This window comes from Leptodactylus fuscus, chromosome 1 (assembly GCF_031893055.1).
Source record: "Leptodactylus fuscus isolate aLepFus1 chromosome 1, aLepFus1.hap2, whole genome shotgun sequence".
Lineage (NCBI taxonomy): Eukaryota > Metazoa > Chordata > Amphibia > Anura > Leptodactylidae > Leptodactylus > Leptodactylus fuscus.
In genome coordinates, this window is record NC_134265.1 from 109,306,061 (window position 1) to 109,323,781 (window position 17,721).

At 40.9% G+C, this 17,721-nt stretch overlaps 1 protein-coding gene across 1 annotated transcript in view; it reads right to left on the reverse strand.

The window, feature by feature from the left end:
- The window catches only part of PI4KA (phosphatidylinositol 4-kinase alpha), a 114,427-nt gene that overhangs the window by 92,469 nt on the left and 4,237 nt on the right, over positions 1 to 17,721 (reverse strand). Inside the window, exons 2-6 of the mRNA XM_075275525.1 lie at positions 10,441 to 10,557; positions 9,410 to 9,503; positions 6,245 to 6,333; positions 3,585 to 3,657; positions 432 to 691 (exon numbers count right to left, since the gene is read on the reverse strand). Of these exons, the coding sequence (XP_075131626.1) occupies positions 432 to 691; positions 3,585 to 3,657; positions 6,245 to 6,333; positions 9,410 to 9,503; positions 10,441 to 10,557 (633 nt within the window). The remainder of the gene's footprint in view (positions 1 to 431; positions 692 to 3,584; positions 3,658 to 6,244; positions 6,334 to 9,409; positions 9,504 to 10,440; positions 10,558 to 17,721) is intronic.

Here is a 17,721-nt window from a genome sequence, read left to right on the forward strand (position 1 = left end):
CTGCTGCTGTAGAAAAGACCTGACCCCATGTCTACCTTTGTTTGGCAGCCACTGTGCCTTATGATTTGAAGATGGTGTGCGATTTGGGCAGCACTAGTCCCCCCAGCAGCATGTAACCTGAGAATTTACTAAATCTGCCATTCCAGAGAGTGTTGCTCAGCTGTGGAATGTACCCATTGAGACTGCTTGATGTACCCCTTGGGGTACATGTACCACAGGTTGAGAACCAACCAAGTATTTCACTATTGAGAAATATGTGGACAGCTTTTTTTATATCAATTGATAAAGTATATTGAAAGTATACTGGAAAATTGCATAACCTTTCATTATACACGAAATAACATTTGTCTGTCAATATTTTTCTCAAACTGGTCAACCCCTTTCAGTTTCTGACAAGAAACATATATAGTATTATATATATGTATATTTACCTGTGAACCGCTGGATACACTACTTGTCTTTCTCTTCAATGAGTCCCCTTGACATACATTAAGGAGTGAATTTGGAAGTATAGAACGAAAATCATTGAAGGAGCGTCTACGGATACCCTCCAGTTCTTCTGTGGCCTTCAGAGACTGAGGAGAGATCTTGGGAAATAACTTGGACAGAAGAGACTCTTCAGTGTTGCTGTATCTTCCAAATGCCCGAGATATACCAATTAAACAGGGCACCGCATACTTGCACAGGTATTCTGAAGGCAAAGTGAGAGATTTAACAATTTACACTATACGGTGAAGGTTATAATTATGTAATGTATGAAAAACATTGTTATCCTTAAAAAATGAACACTAGATACAGGTGCTTATGCTTGAAACTGATATAATGTTATATAAGATGGCGCCTATATCCAAGATGGGTACAAGAAAAACAAATGACTGGCTTGCTGCCAGAAGACATCTCCCCCAAGGTTATCACACAGGACCGGGAGTAGCTGGCTATATATGGAACTGCTTAAACTTTTTCTGTTTGAGATGTACCATACCAATCAGGAATGAATATGAAAACTTTGTTGTCATCTCTCTTCCTTTCTTTGCTACTATTTAACCCAATGTTGTTTTAATAAAAGTGCATCAGTATTTCCTTTTTGGTTGAGAGAGGAACTAATACCAACATAGTGTTGAGAATGGTTGTGCCTGGTAGTGCAGTTCAAGTACACTGAGCTCTGCTCAATTTTATGGGCTGAGCTGCAGTACCAAGCATTGTCACACTTTGTATTGCTGCTTCAGTAACTACAGTTATGAGCACTTCAATGAGTATTGCAGCCAGGTTTTGGCCACCGGTGTATTCTTTTTGAGCCCAGGCTCTGACACCATAATAGACCGAAAAGGTTCGGCAGAAGGCCACAGCTGGATCAGGCTTTGCTGGGATCTGTTTGCAAGGAGTTCAAGCACAAATGAATATATTAGAGGTTTGTGATTATATGTTCTTTCTGTACAGTAAGCTTATAATACAATTAAAAGAGAGGGTTCACGGGTTCTGTTTAAGTGGTGGGTGGGCTCACATATGCTGATCATACAATGGTGGTCTTTCCATCACATAGGTGTTTAATGCAATAATCTTGGAAACTGCCTAATACTTTATGAAAAATATTTTCAAAATTTCACATTAAGATCATGAAGTTCCTGTCACAAAAAAAAGGTACTTTGTAAAACAAACTAATGCTTTCTTTCGCAGAATGATATTTTCGGTCACTGCTTATCAACAGAAGATGTGGACAATAGATGATCTGATCAACCTTGTCTTTAGAGGGATATTTGAAAAATTTCAAGTTACTCCCTATAATCCACAGAATGGGGGGGAACTATCTGTTCGTGAGGAGTTCAATTACTGCAGCGGTTCTCAACCTATGGGTCGCGACCCCGGTGGGGGTCGGACGACCAAAACACAGGGGTCGCCCAAAGCCATCGGAAAATACATATATCCGATGGCTTTAGCCGCTGAGAAGCGGCACTACATTTTGCAGCAGGGTAGCTGCTAAATCCTAGTGGGCTGAAGGACCTTTGATGACGTTGGGACCATGTGATTAGGCTTTGGTGTGGGCGGAGCAATTCAGGACAGTGCCGAGTTACACAGGAAGAGAAGGCTGCAGTGAATGGAGGCTGGAAGGTAAGATGGAGAGAAGAGACAGCATGTGTAAGCAAGAGGGGGGGAAAGGGGGTTCAGGCTGTGTGTGAGTATGATAGGAGGGTTCAGGCTGATGGGGGTTCAGGCTGTGTGTCAGCATGATAGGGGGGTTCAGGCTGTGTGTCAGCATGATAGGGGGGTTCAGGCTGTGTATCAGCATGATAGGGGAGTTCAGGCTGTGTGTCAGCATGATAGGGGTTCAGGATGTGTTTGAGCATGATAGTGGGATGCAGGCTATGTGTCAGCATGATAGGGGGATTCAGGCTGTGTGTCAGCATGATAGGGGGATTCAGGCTGTGTGTGAGCAAGATGAGGGGAAAGGGGTTTCAGGCTGATGGGGGGGTGGGGTTCAGGCTGTGTGAGCAAAGGGGGGGGTCAGCAGATTTTGTGGAAGAGAGCTTTTGTGATTAATCACTATGTTTAAAAATTATGTTTGATTTGTAGCAATGAGAATACATAATGCATAACAGGTATTTACATTCCGAATCATAACTGTAGCAAAATTAAGGCCATTCACACGGGCACAGAGGGGGCAGATTATGGTGCAAAATCCACTTCATAATCCGCCCCCTCACAATGGAGGTCTATTTAGACCGCCAGGCTTGTTTTTCGAGTGAGCGGCATGCTGCCGCTCACGGAAAAAAGAAGCGGGCTGCCCTTTCTTCAGGCGGATTCCGCGGCTCGGTGAGCCGTGGCGTCCGCCTGGCGGCAGCAACCTCCGGAGTCGGCCCATTAATTTGAGCCGACTCCGGGGGTAAAGCCGCGACAGTCGTGTCTTTCCCCAAGAGTGACGCGGCTCCCCGCGTCACTCTCAGTGCCTAAATCCGCTATAAATCTGCTATACCGCCCCCTGTGTGAACTAGCCCTTACAGTTATGAAGTAGCCACCAAAATTATTTTTTGGTTTGGGGTCACCGCAACATGAGGAACTTTATTGCGGGGTCACGGCATTAGAAAGGTTGAGAACCACTGAATTACCGGGATTCCTTCTGAACATGGGTGCAGAAGGAACAGTTTGCAATCTGCATGGACTGACAGGTAGAGCATGCATGCTGCTGTTCCACTGGTTCTCTATGAGACTTCTAGACATGGCAGGCACGAAGGCACAACAAGCCACGATTATTCTGGAGCTTCAATGGACACCCATTCTTGTTATCAGTGGGAATCTTAATGGTTACATCCTGGGGGTAATGTTAAATAACCAGAATCCCCCTGAATTACAAAGGTCTGGTGGTGCATACACAAAGATAAGTGTACTGGATCAGGTATTTTCTGGCTAGTTAGACTTTTTATTATTTTTTGCATACATATAACTGAAGGTGCATTAGTAAAAAACTATTAAGATGAATTTTACATAGATTTATATAAAATAAAAAAAACTGTAGAAACACACAAGTAGAGTTACTTGAAAAGCATAGAAGGCCATTGTGTCAGCAAAGCCTCTTGATACAAGCAGCTTACCTTTGTCCTGGATCTGTGGAGACTGGCACATTCCTAGTAGACATTGCATCACATCTAGGATTGTCTCCAATATCTGAGGACACATGGCAAAGGGCTTATATAAACTACTGCCAGATAAGGAATTATTACGAAAAAGAACTCAAGCAAATAACTTTCAGTCAAATAAATTATGCCATGCTTAGGCTCCGTTCACAAGGCATTTCTGTTCCATTTAACAAATACTGAAGTAAACCCTATGTCTGCGACATGTATTTTACTAGGCTATTCTTTTTTTTTTTTTTTTTCTAAATATTAGCACCATCACCCAGCTAGAGGCCAATGAGGAAACTCTTAGTATCTGTTAGTAGTGTTCAAAAAAAATAAAATAAAAAATTAAAAAAGCAAAGTTCAAAATCCTAACTTATTTTCATAAATGTAAATGCACTGGAAATACTACAAATTCAAGTCTAAATAAAAACAATAATAAAATTTCTCCCGTTTGTGACAATCCTTTACATAAAAAAGCAGTGCCAGGATTTTTCTTTACCTCTACTCTCCCTCATTTTTCCACCCCTCACCCTAGGCCACATAGTTCTTCTCTTTCCATTCATTCACTTTTCTCTCCTTTTTCTCTGTTCCATCATTTCGTCCTGCATTCTCCGGGTTTTGGTTATAGCTTTCATGCTGTTAAGTATCCTGTTGCTATGTTTTCCAATAATTATTAATAATAATATTTATGTTTGAGGTTTGTATATGAAAATGTTGTGGCACTTTCATTCACACCAGTGGTCATTCCAGACTCCCACTGTTTTGTGATCTCTGTATCTACTAATTGTGTCCTTTAAGGGCTAGTTCACACAGATTTTTTTTGGCAATGGATTTTGACGCGGAATCTGCCTCAAACTCTGCTACCAAAAACGTCTCCCATTAACTTCAACGGGAGCTGCTCGCTTCTTTTTTTTCAGCTAAGTAGAAATGCCCTATCTTGCCGCGGATTCCACAGATGAATCAGCCTTGGCTCGAGAAACGCTCCAGTGTAGGCCCATTCATTCGGGCCTACATAGTAGCAGGATACCAGGACAGAATGGCGATGCTGCATCGGCATTCCATCGAAGCAAGTGGCGCAGAACGTTCACAAGGCAGAAAAGGTTTCCGCGACCTTCTCCTCCATGTGAACATACCCTTATTGAACCATAATAAAAGACTTCTCATCACCATATTAATCCCTTAAAGACTGAACCCATTTTTGCTTTTGTGTATCTGGTTTTTTTTTTCCTCTCCACCTTAAGGGTATTTTCACACCAAGGATTTTGCAGGCGGATTTTGACGCGGAATCCGTCTCAAAAACTGACTCCTACTCATTTCAATGAGAGTCACTAGCTAGCGGAAAAAATGCTAGCCCGTGCAAAAATGCCAGCGTCGGAACGTGAAGAGGAATTTCCATTTGAACCCTAAGGCTAAGGCACCATGGGACGATAAGCAGAACTAAAGTGTAGTGGGAACAACCGTGGCGGGAAAGCACTTTAAACAGTAAGTTCACAGATTTTTCCTCCGCGGACTTTGTTACAATTATATCTACAGGAAAGCCGCCGGCGTTTCCGTAGATATAATTGACATGCTGCGATTTCCAAAACCGTGGTTTTGGAAAACGCAGCGTGTCTGCACTGCGGTTTTAAACGCAAAGTGGGCATGAGATTTGCGTTTACCTCTGCAAGGTAAATAAATACCATACATAATAACCATAATAAAAAAAGTCTTATGGATAAAAGTAAAAAAGGAATGTTTGAAAGCGTTTCTTGACAACGTGGTATGTTGTCTCTTGCGGTCATTATGTGGTGTGGGCTAGTACTTTGCATTCCTTTTTTACTTCAATCCATAGGACTTTTTTTTATTATGTATGATATTTATTTACCTTGATGTTATGTATGTTTACCATACATAAATCCTGGAGGATTTAGTATCATGTATTTATTTATTACCAGCCTACCCATTTTTGCATGCTTTACTGCACACACAGTCTTGGCATTTCTGGTACCCTTGACTTCCATAGTCCCCCATGTCTTAAGTCTATTTATCGTTGATGCTTATGTATCCATAGTTTTATTCCGGAGATCAATAAACTTGTATAGGGCAGTTCACACCTGCGCCCAGTCTCCTCTTTGAAGGTTTCCTTCTTCTACCTGAGAAACTAGATAGGAGACGGAAGCCAGCAGTCACTTTTCAAAACCCATTCATTTGAATGGGTTTGCAAAGTGTCCGCCCATTAAAGTCTACTGGTCTTTGCGGCGACACAAAGTTGTTGTTCCTCCAGTTTAACTACACTAACTAATCATGATATGCATGCACTACTCTAGTAACCACTCCAATTTCCATCCAGGTTTAGAAAATCTAATGACTTTTTATGTCTAACATAGTCTGATAAGGAGAGAATGGATTTGTATTGAGTAGATCAGCTATTTCCATAACTCTCATACAAGAAAATGGAGAGATGCATACATGTGCAAGCCCTCCCCATCCACTTTTAGGAACAGACAAAGCCCTATTTTTAAATAAGAAAATAGTTCCAGAGCTGGCACTTGCATCAATTAGGTATGTATAATAAAACCTAAGGATAGAAGGATATAGCCCCGCAAATAATCAGATGTTTAACTATAGGACTCAAATTTCAACAAATCTATTACCTGTCCTCTGAAGGTCGCATCTCTGTGAGCAACATCTGACAGCAAAGTAACAAGGCAGAAGCTGAATGTCTCTGCTACTGGAAGCATGCCTGTCAGAAGAAAAGAACCATGAGAACTACAAGCAATAAAAAAAACAAACAAAAAAAAAAAAAACCAGAACGATTGGCATTCAATAAAACTTACATACATCTCAAATGGCAAAAAATATTTTTACATGTTATTGGCTAAACTGAATTAAAGAGAACCTTTCATATTCTCATAAATATGCAATTTTATATACCGTTAGAAAGCTGAAAGTGTGCTTTTGCAGTATGTGCCCTGGTGGTTGAGATAACGGTGCTGTTAGTGTCGGCACTGATATCACCCCACTGTCAGAAAGGCGTTCCTCACAGGCTAGCGTCATCGCTATGAGGAACGCCCCCTCTGTATAGCCTTGTATAGGTTTTTATTATTGTTTATTTTGTTATACTTTTTGTTTGTATGTATAATATATTTAAGGGAATTTTCTAAAAATTACAGTTTAAAAAAAAAAAAAAAAAAGAAAAAGAAAAAAAAGGGATCAGGTATGGACTGGTTAGGAACATCAAATGTAAATTTTATTGATGACTTTGTGTATGTTTAAGTGTTTGATGCAACTCTTTTGGCGCTGCGACCTGCAATCAAATGATTGCAGGTTCAATCCCCTAGGGGTGGGTGGGGATAATAAAATGGTGGGAAAAAAAAGTTGAAAAAAAAAAATGTAATGTAATAAAAAAATAAAAGTTGTAAATCACTCCTTTCCCTAGAATACATATAAGTGCAAGTTCACACCAGCACCCGATCTCAGTTATGCAGGTTTCCGTTTTCTGTCAGCAGAAGACGGAAACCGGCATCCATAGACCACCATTGTGAGGGGGTGGATTATGACGTGGATTCCGCGCCATAATCCGCCCCTCTGTGCCCGTGTGAACAAGTCCTAAGATGCGGCCTGAGGCTGGAGGTGGAAAGACACTTTAGAGCCGCCTAAATGAATGCTGCATGCGTGTGATCTCTCCCTCTCCACCTGAATCGGCTTTGAAAAGAAGTTACAAAGACTGTGAAGCAGCAAAATTGTTGTAATTTTTTAATGACCTATTAGTATAATAACATAAAAGTATAGTACAAGAATAAAATCAGTGCAAAGATGTTCATAGCCTTTAAGTTTCTACACTGCCACACCTCTGCTTTTAATGACTACAGTAAATACAGTATAGCTATCCCATAAAAAAAAAAAAAAAAAAAAAAAAAAGTAAGAACTTATTTATGTAGAACTGCTTTCTACTAACTGGAATTCAAGGCACAGATAACAGCTCTGTAGGGCAAATACTGTATATACTCGAGTATAAGCCGATCCAAATATAAGCCGAGGCCCTAATTTTACCACAAAAAACTGGGAAAACTTATTGACTCGTGTATAAGCCGGGGGGGGGGGGGGGGAGGGGGGGGAATGAAGCAGCTACTGGAAAATTTCAAAAATTAAAATGGCCGGAATTTTTGGGTGCAGTAGATGCTGGGTGCTGGAGAAGGGGAGGGGGAGGGGGTGTTTTGGTTATCTGTCTGCCCCTTCCCTGAGCTTGAGGACTGGGTTCCCCCCCCCCCCCCCCACCACCAATTGGAACTCAGCCTGGCTGAATATAGGGTATCTGCAGTGCTCCTATTAAACCCTTCCTGACGGAATAGGAGCACTGCAGATAGCCTATATTCAGTAGACCGGACACTTTCAGACACAGGGATACCTATTGTGTATGTGTTTCACAGTAATTTTTTACTTTGAGGGTAGCTTTACACCAGTGCCCGATCTCTGTTATGCAGGTTTCCGTTTCCTGCTGATGTGAACTCGCCCATATATGTATTCTAGGGAAAGGAGTGATTTATAACTTTTATTTTCTATTACCTTTTTTTTTTTTAAACTTTTTTTTTCACCATTTTATTATCCCTCCCCCCCCCCCAGGGGACTTGAACCTGCAATCATTTGATTGCCGTCTATGGGAGATTCTATACATTACTATTGAGGAGGGTCATAGAACAGCCGCAACAGTAAAATAGCGATGAAAGACCTGGGAGCCTGGGGGTTAACTTTAAACTTTTTTTTTTTTTTTTTTGGGGGGGGGGTGACATCCCCTCAGGGCATCTCCACTGTTAACTCTTACAGCGGAGTTGCCGTGGCTCGTACCTGAGATCTCTGCAGAGGTGCCGGTTGCTACGGCGCCATTACACTTACAGACCCGGCATCCAGACAACGGGGCGGGTGCCGGGGCCCACAGCATCGCCACACTCTTGTCAGGAGCGTGGTGATGCTTTACATTTCAAACTGCAGAAGTACTTCTGCTAGCACACCGGGAAGCAGACACACGACGGTGCGGGCCTGAGCTTACGTGGCCACGTCACCCGACATGTGATGGAGCGGTGGGGTGTGGCGGGGTCTGCGTTCCTGGCCTGCTAGCAGAAAATTACCGTAATGACTCTAGTATAAGCCAAGAAGCACTTTTTCAGCACAAAAACTGTGCTGAAAAACTCGGCTTATACTCAAGTATATACAGTAATATATTAGCAAGGAGTTAGATGAAATTCATGAGGAAGAAAATGGAATCTAGTGTTTATTCACAGATGAATAAACTAGTCAGTGGTGCCTCATATAAAGTTCTTCACATACAAATAGGGCTAAATATGTTAAATATGTACTTTGCTCAACTTTTTGACAAAACGTCATGGATTATTGTGTTTACCTGATGTTATCACAATTTATTAGGGTATGTTCACATAGAGGGAAAATGAAGAGGAATTCCGCAGTGGCTTTCCACTGCAGATGAAGGGGCCTAATCAGCAGTGAGTCTCCACAACTGGATCAGCCGCAAGTTTGTTTAGGACGCTTCTTTTTTTCCATGTTTTAGTGTGATTTCGGCCTTCCATTGAAAACAATGGGAGGCATATTCCGGGCTGAATCTGCCCCGGCTTTGGGGGTGAAATTCACCCCCAAATCCGCTGCAATTTCCATGAGAACATAATAATAATACATTTTATTTATTTATTTATTTATATAGCACCAACATATTCCGCAGCACTGTACAATTTATAGAACATAACTTTAAACAGTCGCTGATGAATATACACACCTGACCAGGTGGTATTTTAGGAAATTATACATACCTTTGTTTTTTCGAGAAGTGCTCTCCTCTATCCAGAGTACTTTTGGAAGGCCCCTGAGCAGCCTCAGGAGGTAAGGTACAATATTTTCTTTGTGCTAAAAAAAAACAAAGAAAATATAAAAATCATAAGTAATATCAGAAATTACTAAATGCGTAGAAGTGAATTCCTAGCCAAATTTTTTTCACCAGTGGTGATCTCTGATGGCAATTCGGCAAACACTGGCTATAAATAACACTTTTATTCAAATGGCTGCTCACAAGCAAGTTTCTATATATGCATTGTCCACGTCTGTAATACGATTTCCTTCATTGTTTCAAAAACTAAACCTTGAGTCATTCCTTCCGGAAAGAGAATACATAAGCACCACACAAGACCACATGTCTACAGATCCATATTATAGTTTGGCCATATACTCTTATTAAGCAGAGAGCAATACAGAATCATGGGAGGAGATACATGGTCTATATAATATAGGTACTGTGTTGGAAACATTTCATTGTGCACTGTTATGGATGGCTCATATGTCTTGGAATTATTCTAGTTTTGTAGGATTAAGTACCCAGTGTGGTTTACTAAGTAAGAGGAACTAATTTATGGGGAATAAGCAGCACTATAGTGTAAGGGACCCCATGATGAGAGTGTGGGATTTTTATTTATATGCTATTAGCCCTGAACAATATGTAGGGCTTGCCATTTTTGCAGCTTGTGTTGAGAAAGGACTAGTCCTTATAATTGTCATGGAGTCTGTTACCTATAAGGATCATAATGATCTTTCTGTGTGCCATATTACAGAGCCCCCATGACCCAGAAGGGAGAGCATACATAGCTCAGGTGGACTTAAACAGTCTTTGCATTACATGGACATTCAATTAAAAGGCTGCCATGTGATAATAGTGATAATACATTTACCATGTCACAACTGCTTCATATGAATTACCTAACTGGTCTCAGCTACCGCTAAAACAATTGGATGATGTAGTAACATAATGGCTATTGAAATAGCAATGTAACAAGTGTAGTTAGCTGATTACCTGAAGGTCTGATTCAACCAGGAAAATTCCCAAAGCAATAAGTGCATCTCTGCGCCTCTCATCCAGCTGAAACACTCCATGAAAATCCACAGGGCACATACATAGCAACTTCTGCACCTGTTGAAAACAATACAATCTTTATTTACTCATTCAGACCCAAAAGCTAGACTTACAAATGCTGAACATACGAACATTAGTATTAGTATTGCATCCAAAAAATGGTAGATATGCAATATTCCACATTTATTGTTTTACACACTTTTGTACCTTGACTGACAAAGAGGTGGGGTTGGGCCAAAGTAGGTGGGACTTACATGAAAATGGGCAGGCTTAAGATGTGACTCAATGTAACAAAACCATGGCATATTACTTGCCTTAAAAAGTACCTGGATTTTCCTGAAAAGTTGAAATATGCGCTGGCTATTGCTGGGCAGTCTGTTCCATGAATGTATAAGCCTTCATACACAGTGTACGATCAGGTTTTGTGCGGATTCTAAGGGCTAGTTCACATGGAGTGTTTTTGCAGGTGGATTTTGAGGCAGAATCTGCCTGCAAAAAAGGCCCCCAGTCACTTCAATGGGAGCAACACATCATATCTTTCCACGTTTTCCGCGGCTAAGTCAGCCACGATGTCCGTGGCTCGAGACTCACTCCTGATTAGGCCCATTCATTCGAGCCTAATTGGCCCTGCATCAGCATTCCGTCGCGGCTAGCCACGCGGAGAGTTTACACGGCGGCAAAGGTTACCGCCGTGTGAACATACCCCAAGTCTGTGGGTGCATACAATAGGGAGCAGTCCCTCCTCCCCTATAAATTACAGATTTTACATGTAATTCTGCCAGTTGTTACTGTAAAGTCTCATGTAAAATGTCAAACAAATAGCTGAGAAAAGCCAAAGAGAAACAAATATAGGAGATACTGACATACTGGACATGACGCAGCAAAAATCATTTTGGACACAGAAAAAGAGAAATCAGAACACGGTAAAAGAAAGCTGCATAGTGTGCGTCTGATATCCAAACTGTAGTAACAAAAACATCTAGTCACAAGTATGTAGAAATACATATATCATTTTTCATTCTCCTTAAAGGCTCGTTCACATCTGTGCCCGTACTCCGTTCTGCAGGTTTCCGGGAGAACTGGGCAGGAGACGGAAACCTGCTGGCATCTTTCCAAACCCATTCATTTGAATGGGTTTGAAAAGTGTCCGGCTGTGAGCGTTTTATGCTCTCCGTGGCAAAACAGTTTTTTTTAAACCGGACACAGAGTCAGACATGCAGTACTCTGTGTCCGGTTTAAAAAAAAAAAAAAAAAAAACTGTTTCGCCGCGGAGAGCTCAAAACGCTCAGTGCCAGACTCGGCATGACAGGTTTCCGTCATGATGTCAGACGGAAACCTGATAACGGAGTCCAGACGCTGGTGTGAACCCAGCGTCAATTGTAAAAACTGTAGAATTCTCTCAGTGTCTGCTGGGCATGGAGAAAGCCATCTGCAGATGCTGTGATGAGAAAAACAGCCACTCTCCTCTGCATTCACTGTTCTCCAGTCTTAAACCCTGATATATCTATGCACCTAGAAGGGAGACACCTAGTGGCGGAAAATTAAAAGCGTTTTTAAGAAGAAAAAAAAAACAAAAAAAAACAACAACCCAGCAACATCTTAAAATAAGTCGCATTACATTTTGGTAATATTAAATGAGGCTAAGATATCTGAAAACTTACTGACAAGTTAAATGTAGCCAACAAAAGGTTGGTGTAGTTAGGCTAAAGATATGCCAGATCACCTAGCATTAGACACTTATAAATCTGGTACAGTTTTAGGCGGCCTAGTCTGTTTTACACTAACTATTAGGCAGCACTAGCAAATCTGCCCATTGTGTGTAGAAATACTACAAAACACTTCATTCAATATCATTAAAATACCAGCTCCAAATAAGCAGATATTGTATTTTCAGAGTAGCTCAGGTACTGGCAGAAAGAGATTAAAATATAAAATTAAATAGAATAAAGTCATGTAGGTTGTGTGACAATGTCCTCCACTTATCAGTCTGTAGGTGAAGAAGGTTCTGCACCAAACGATCGTGACAGTTTCTAGTTAAGAGATAGAAATCTGTAATTTTCTACTCAAGAACAATCCTACAATCTTGTGCGGAAGGTTGAAGGGGATCATATGCATTTTACACTACTTTACTTATAGCTATCTATCTACTTAGAAAGCTTTAAGAGGTGTTAACTATTCCAATGCTAAAGTAAATGTGTCATATACTCAAAATGACTTATGTACCTGGCAGCCAACACCACAGGCTCAGACTGAGAAACCTAAACCTATATCAGAAAGGGACACAGTGTGATCCAGGTAAGCTATATGTCTCAGCAGGGCTGGGCGCTTATATGAAAAATAACCAAAATAAAAAGTCAGCTGAATGAGTCCATGCGAACCTGCTCACAAGAATTATTTCAACTATTTGCACCCCTACCACCTTGTGTCATAATGCCATTGGCTAAAGGATATGTCACTCACTATCACTAACGCTGGGTTCACACCTGCGTCTGGGTCTCCGTACTATGGTTTCCGTCTTCTGCATGGCAGAAGACGGAAACCATAGATCGGGTCCGGCCGTGCGCGGCGGTGAGCGTTTTAGGCTCTCCGCCGCGAAACCGGATTTTTTTATCCGGACACAGAGTAGTGCATGTCCGACTCTGTGTCCGGATTATAAAACCCGGTTTCGCGGCGGAGAGCGCAAAACGCTCACTGCCGCGCACGGCCGGACAGCTTTCTCACCCATTCAAATGAATGGGTGAGAAAGTCTCCTGCAGGCTTCCGTCTCCTGCATCTGTTTTATGCAGGAAACGGAAACCTGCAATAAGGACCGACGACGCAGATGTGAACGAGCCGTTATATGTGAATAACCAAAACGAAAATTCAGTGGTTTGGCATGGTTTATAAATAGGGGGTGTGGCCTATAAATATGAGGTGTGGCCTATAAATAGGGGGTGTGGCCTATAAATAGGGAGTGTGGCCTATAAATATGAGGTGTGTCCTATAAATAGGGGGTGTGTCCTATAAATAGGGGGTGTGGCCTATACACGTAAAATGTAACTGAGGTAAAATGTTCAACCCCATTGTCATACATATATGATGCAAGATCATATTCTATGGTCTTGTACCAATATTGATTTTTTTCAGTGAAAAAGATGTAGAGATTAAATGCAGTTACCGGACATTTTATATTGATGTCCGATCCTTAGAATTCCCGCTGTATAGTCCAAAGCAGTTGTTGGGTGGAGGTCTAATACTCAGAATAAGGCATCAATACAAAATGCCGGAAACCCCCAAATCTAGGAGGTTTACAATGCTGCATTGTATTTTTATGTCGATCTATCAGACTGACACAAATAATACAGAGGATTAGTTATGTATGTAGCAATGGTAGACCGCAGAGGATCCTTGCACAAGCCTAATATATGAGCCCTTGTGTCGCTTAACACAGAACACCTTCTTAGCAAATGCAATACAATAGCATACTAGGAATCTGATTCTAAGGGGAAAATGGCCTCCTTTACCAGATCAACAATGATCGGATATATACTGTATGAGGATACAAAGCAGCCCATCAGAGGGGAGCAGGGGGAGACATTACTATGTATTCATAGCTATTACTAGAAGTCCAGTGTATTCTTCCTTGATATTACCACAATATCTTGTTTTGGCCTTTATGTCAATCGGAAAACAGTATGGTTTGCTGAAAAACACTAAGACAATAGGATCCAATAAGTATGCAAAAAGAGTGAAAATGCTGTAGTATGAACTTGACGGCCACACTTTATCATACTGTTGAGGCGTTCCAGGCTATATGGTCATCTTGGGACGCATACTGTATTTTGAATGGTCTCTGACTCCTTCCCTTTCCCTTCCTCCCCCACCCCCTCATTTCCACTCTCAGGTTTTTGTGATGTGTATACATTCCCAGTCTACTTGATGGTATGTGCATTGCTTGACATTCTTGTTTTTTTATGTTTTCAACTCTTTTGTTATATTGTATTTTATAAAAATCCTTTCAATAAAAACTACAGTTAAAAAAATAAAAAAAAAGTGAAAATGCATTACTCTACTGAATATAATAGTGGTAGTATTTTCTATTAGGTGATTTTAGACATACAACACAGAAGCCCTTCCAACCTGGACCAGACGGCAAATAAAGCGATAGCTGTCTCTTAGCACCTACTAGAAATAAAAGCATGAATAATTGGTGCGATTATTAGCCCCCCACCTCTTTCCCATATTACAGGATGTTTCTCAATATAATATACTGCTGGTATTACAACCGCTTGAAGTAGTTCCTCTAAGTTTTATTACATGTGCCTTAAGCTGGATTTCTACATTCAGAGTTTCTAATGCAGTTTGTAAAGCCGAAGCCAGGTATGGATTATACAGGGAGAGAACCACGTCCAGAAAACCGTATTGGGTAAACCCAGCCATAGAAGGAAATCCTAGTTTCTACCCAGTTAAAGCGATTATGTCACAAAGAATATTTATCCTCTATCCATTGAATTATTGGGGGTTTTACCCCTGTTATGAATTCAGAATGGATGCATGCCCTTTGCTGGACGGGATGTATCTGGATAGGGAATAATTATTCTTTATGGCATAACCCATTTAATAAAAGCAAGTGATGACAATGGAAACTATTCATGTTATGCCCAGACAAAACTGCTCTCATTTATGTTGCTGCCATTTTCAAATTCATGGAAGCTAAAATAAGTGCAATTGTTAATGACCATACAGAAAGTTGACTTTTACCTGCATGACATGAATATGAAAACCGTACTGACCTGCCTGTGCGTCACCTCGGTTTCAGGCTCACTGTAGTTAAATACCAGCCACAACCTGTGAACTTAACTTTCCATAAGATCACTCATATTGAGGGTTAATTCACAGCATTGTCACAAATGTCCTTAGCTACCCATTAATAATGAACATTGTCATTACTCTCGCCAATGCAGAATTTTTCCATTGCATAAGTACAGGGTGCAGGGAGCAGCATTCATTTGCATAGGAGGTAGACTGAGCTTAGATTTGATGCAGATTTCAGCGTGAAGATCGGTGTCAGATCCTTGACATATAAGCTTAGCATAGGACATTAATTGTAGCAGAGTAACAGACATGGAAGGAGCCCCTCAGTCTGTGTCTGTACCCATTGATAATAATGTAAAAAAACATGACAGGCACGGTCTTTCTTCATGTTTATTTACTTTTGTAGCAGAAGAAAAAATCTTGCATGCAGAACTTTTTTTTCGGTCAGTAGAAAAGTAAAAAACATGATGTAAGAAAGCTTCAGTCATGTTTTTTTTCCAATGGGATGAATGCAAACAGACCCCAGACAGAGGGGGTCCCATCTACAACTCTCACTTAATGTCGATTGCTCTTCTCCTGTGATCAATGAGAGCAACAGACATTAAAGAATGAGGTAGTGTGAACCTACCCTTAGGCCTTATTCAGAAAATATCAGTGGGCACATGCAGACATTTGTTTTTGTCCACTCGAGACATGCATATTTTTAATCCATTGTGCGGACCAAACACACCCAATGAAGCCTGTGGGCCGGTGTAAATCATAGGCAGCACAGAGATGTCATGCATGTACTCTCCGTTTTTCGCCGATCCAAGACATTGTCATACTTTTTAAATTAAAACACACACACCTTGGTTGATCCATTTTTTTTTTTCTACATAAATATCATGGAAGGGAAAAGTAGATATAGGACACATTAATATATAACTTTTATTAATATAATTAAAATATCTATATCAATGAATATAATTACTGGTAATAAGGGAAGACTGGAATCTTTCTATATAATATTTGAAATGGCGGCTCGCTTTACAATGATATAGGCACTAGAGATGAGCGAACACTGTTCAGATCAGCCGATCCGAACAGCACGCACCCATAGAAATGAATGGAAGCACCTGGAACGCTGACTTTGCCGGTGGCCGGCGTCACAGGTGCTTCCATTCATTTCTATGGGTGCGTGCTGTTCGGATCGGCTCATCCGAACAGTGTTCGCTCATCTCTACTAGGCACCATTTAAGTGATTCTCTCACTAAGACAATCTCTGCAAAGAAGACTTTTCTCTCCACCGGTTTTAGTATAAAAACGTCAGAAACCCAACAGACTATTAGTCATTCAAGTCCCCTGGTGGACCTGAATGACAGAGATCCCAGTGCCAGTGTGAACCTAGCCTAAATTGGATATATTTGTGGTACAGTTCTTTTAATACTATATTATATCAGTTATATTATATTGCACCCCATTCCTACTTTTCCCTTCTCGGATATTTATGTAGGAACTTATACAGTGGCATACATCTGATGAAGTATGTACATACAATCTTTGAAGAATAAATGCTTATTACCATTGGTCCATTTTGCACTAAAGACAGTGACTGAATAGTGTTTGTATCTACAGGGCAAAACAGGATTATGAGACCCTGCTTGGCCTAAAGGGTTCAGAGAATTCAGAAAGCTACCAGTATATATTTGTAGGCACCATTGACTATTGCTAGTGGCATGCCTGCCTCCCTGTCTTAAAGAAAATAGCCTACATCTAGTAGTAAATATGATGAAGTATCATCATATTTCCGGCCTTACATGACTTGCCCCCACTGAAGCAGGTAATGTTGCTTTATCCAGGCATTGACTGAATTAAGTTCTAATAAAATAAGACGGATGAGGGCAAAGACTTACTGCATATCACACCTCAGACCTGGAGGTGTTTATAGCCATCAATTGCTCCAGAGTGTGAACATTTTGCAGCCAGCAGGTGGATTATATAACAGGAAGAAGCTAAAGTCAGCAAGACAACCGTGACTATTATTTATATGGGGAAATCCGATGCACACCTATATGCATTCAACACCTCATATAACATCAATGGCAGATTAACTGCTTGAATCCTGTATCCAATAGTTCAATTCTTCTAACAATATAGCAACAGTCTCCAGTATAGACCATATCTCTCATATACACTTGAGCAGTGTGTGCTGTATACATCCTACACATTGCTTCATACAACTCCTCTGTACCATGGCAGTCAATAGGTGAAGCGACTGCAGTCAGGGGCCTAAAATAATACGGAAAAATGGAATAAAGCGGGTTATACCTAGAGCACATCTCCATAGTAGCAGTACTCGTGCTATGTTCTCTGATGACGCTGGGGAAGATGTGCACCCAAAGATTGCTACAATCTGTGATCTGTACACACACAACTCAACATTGAGAC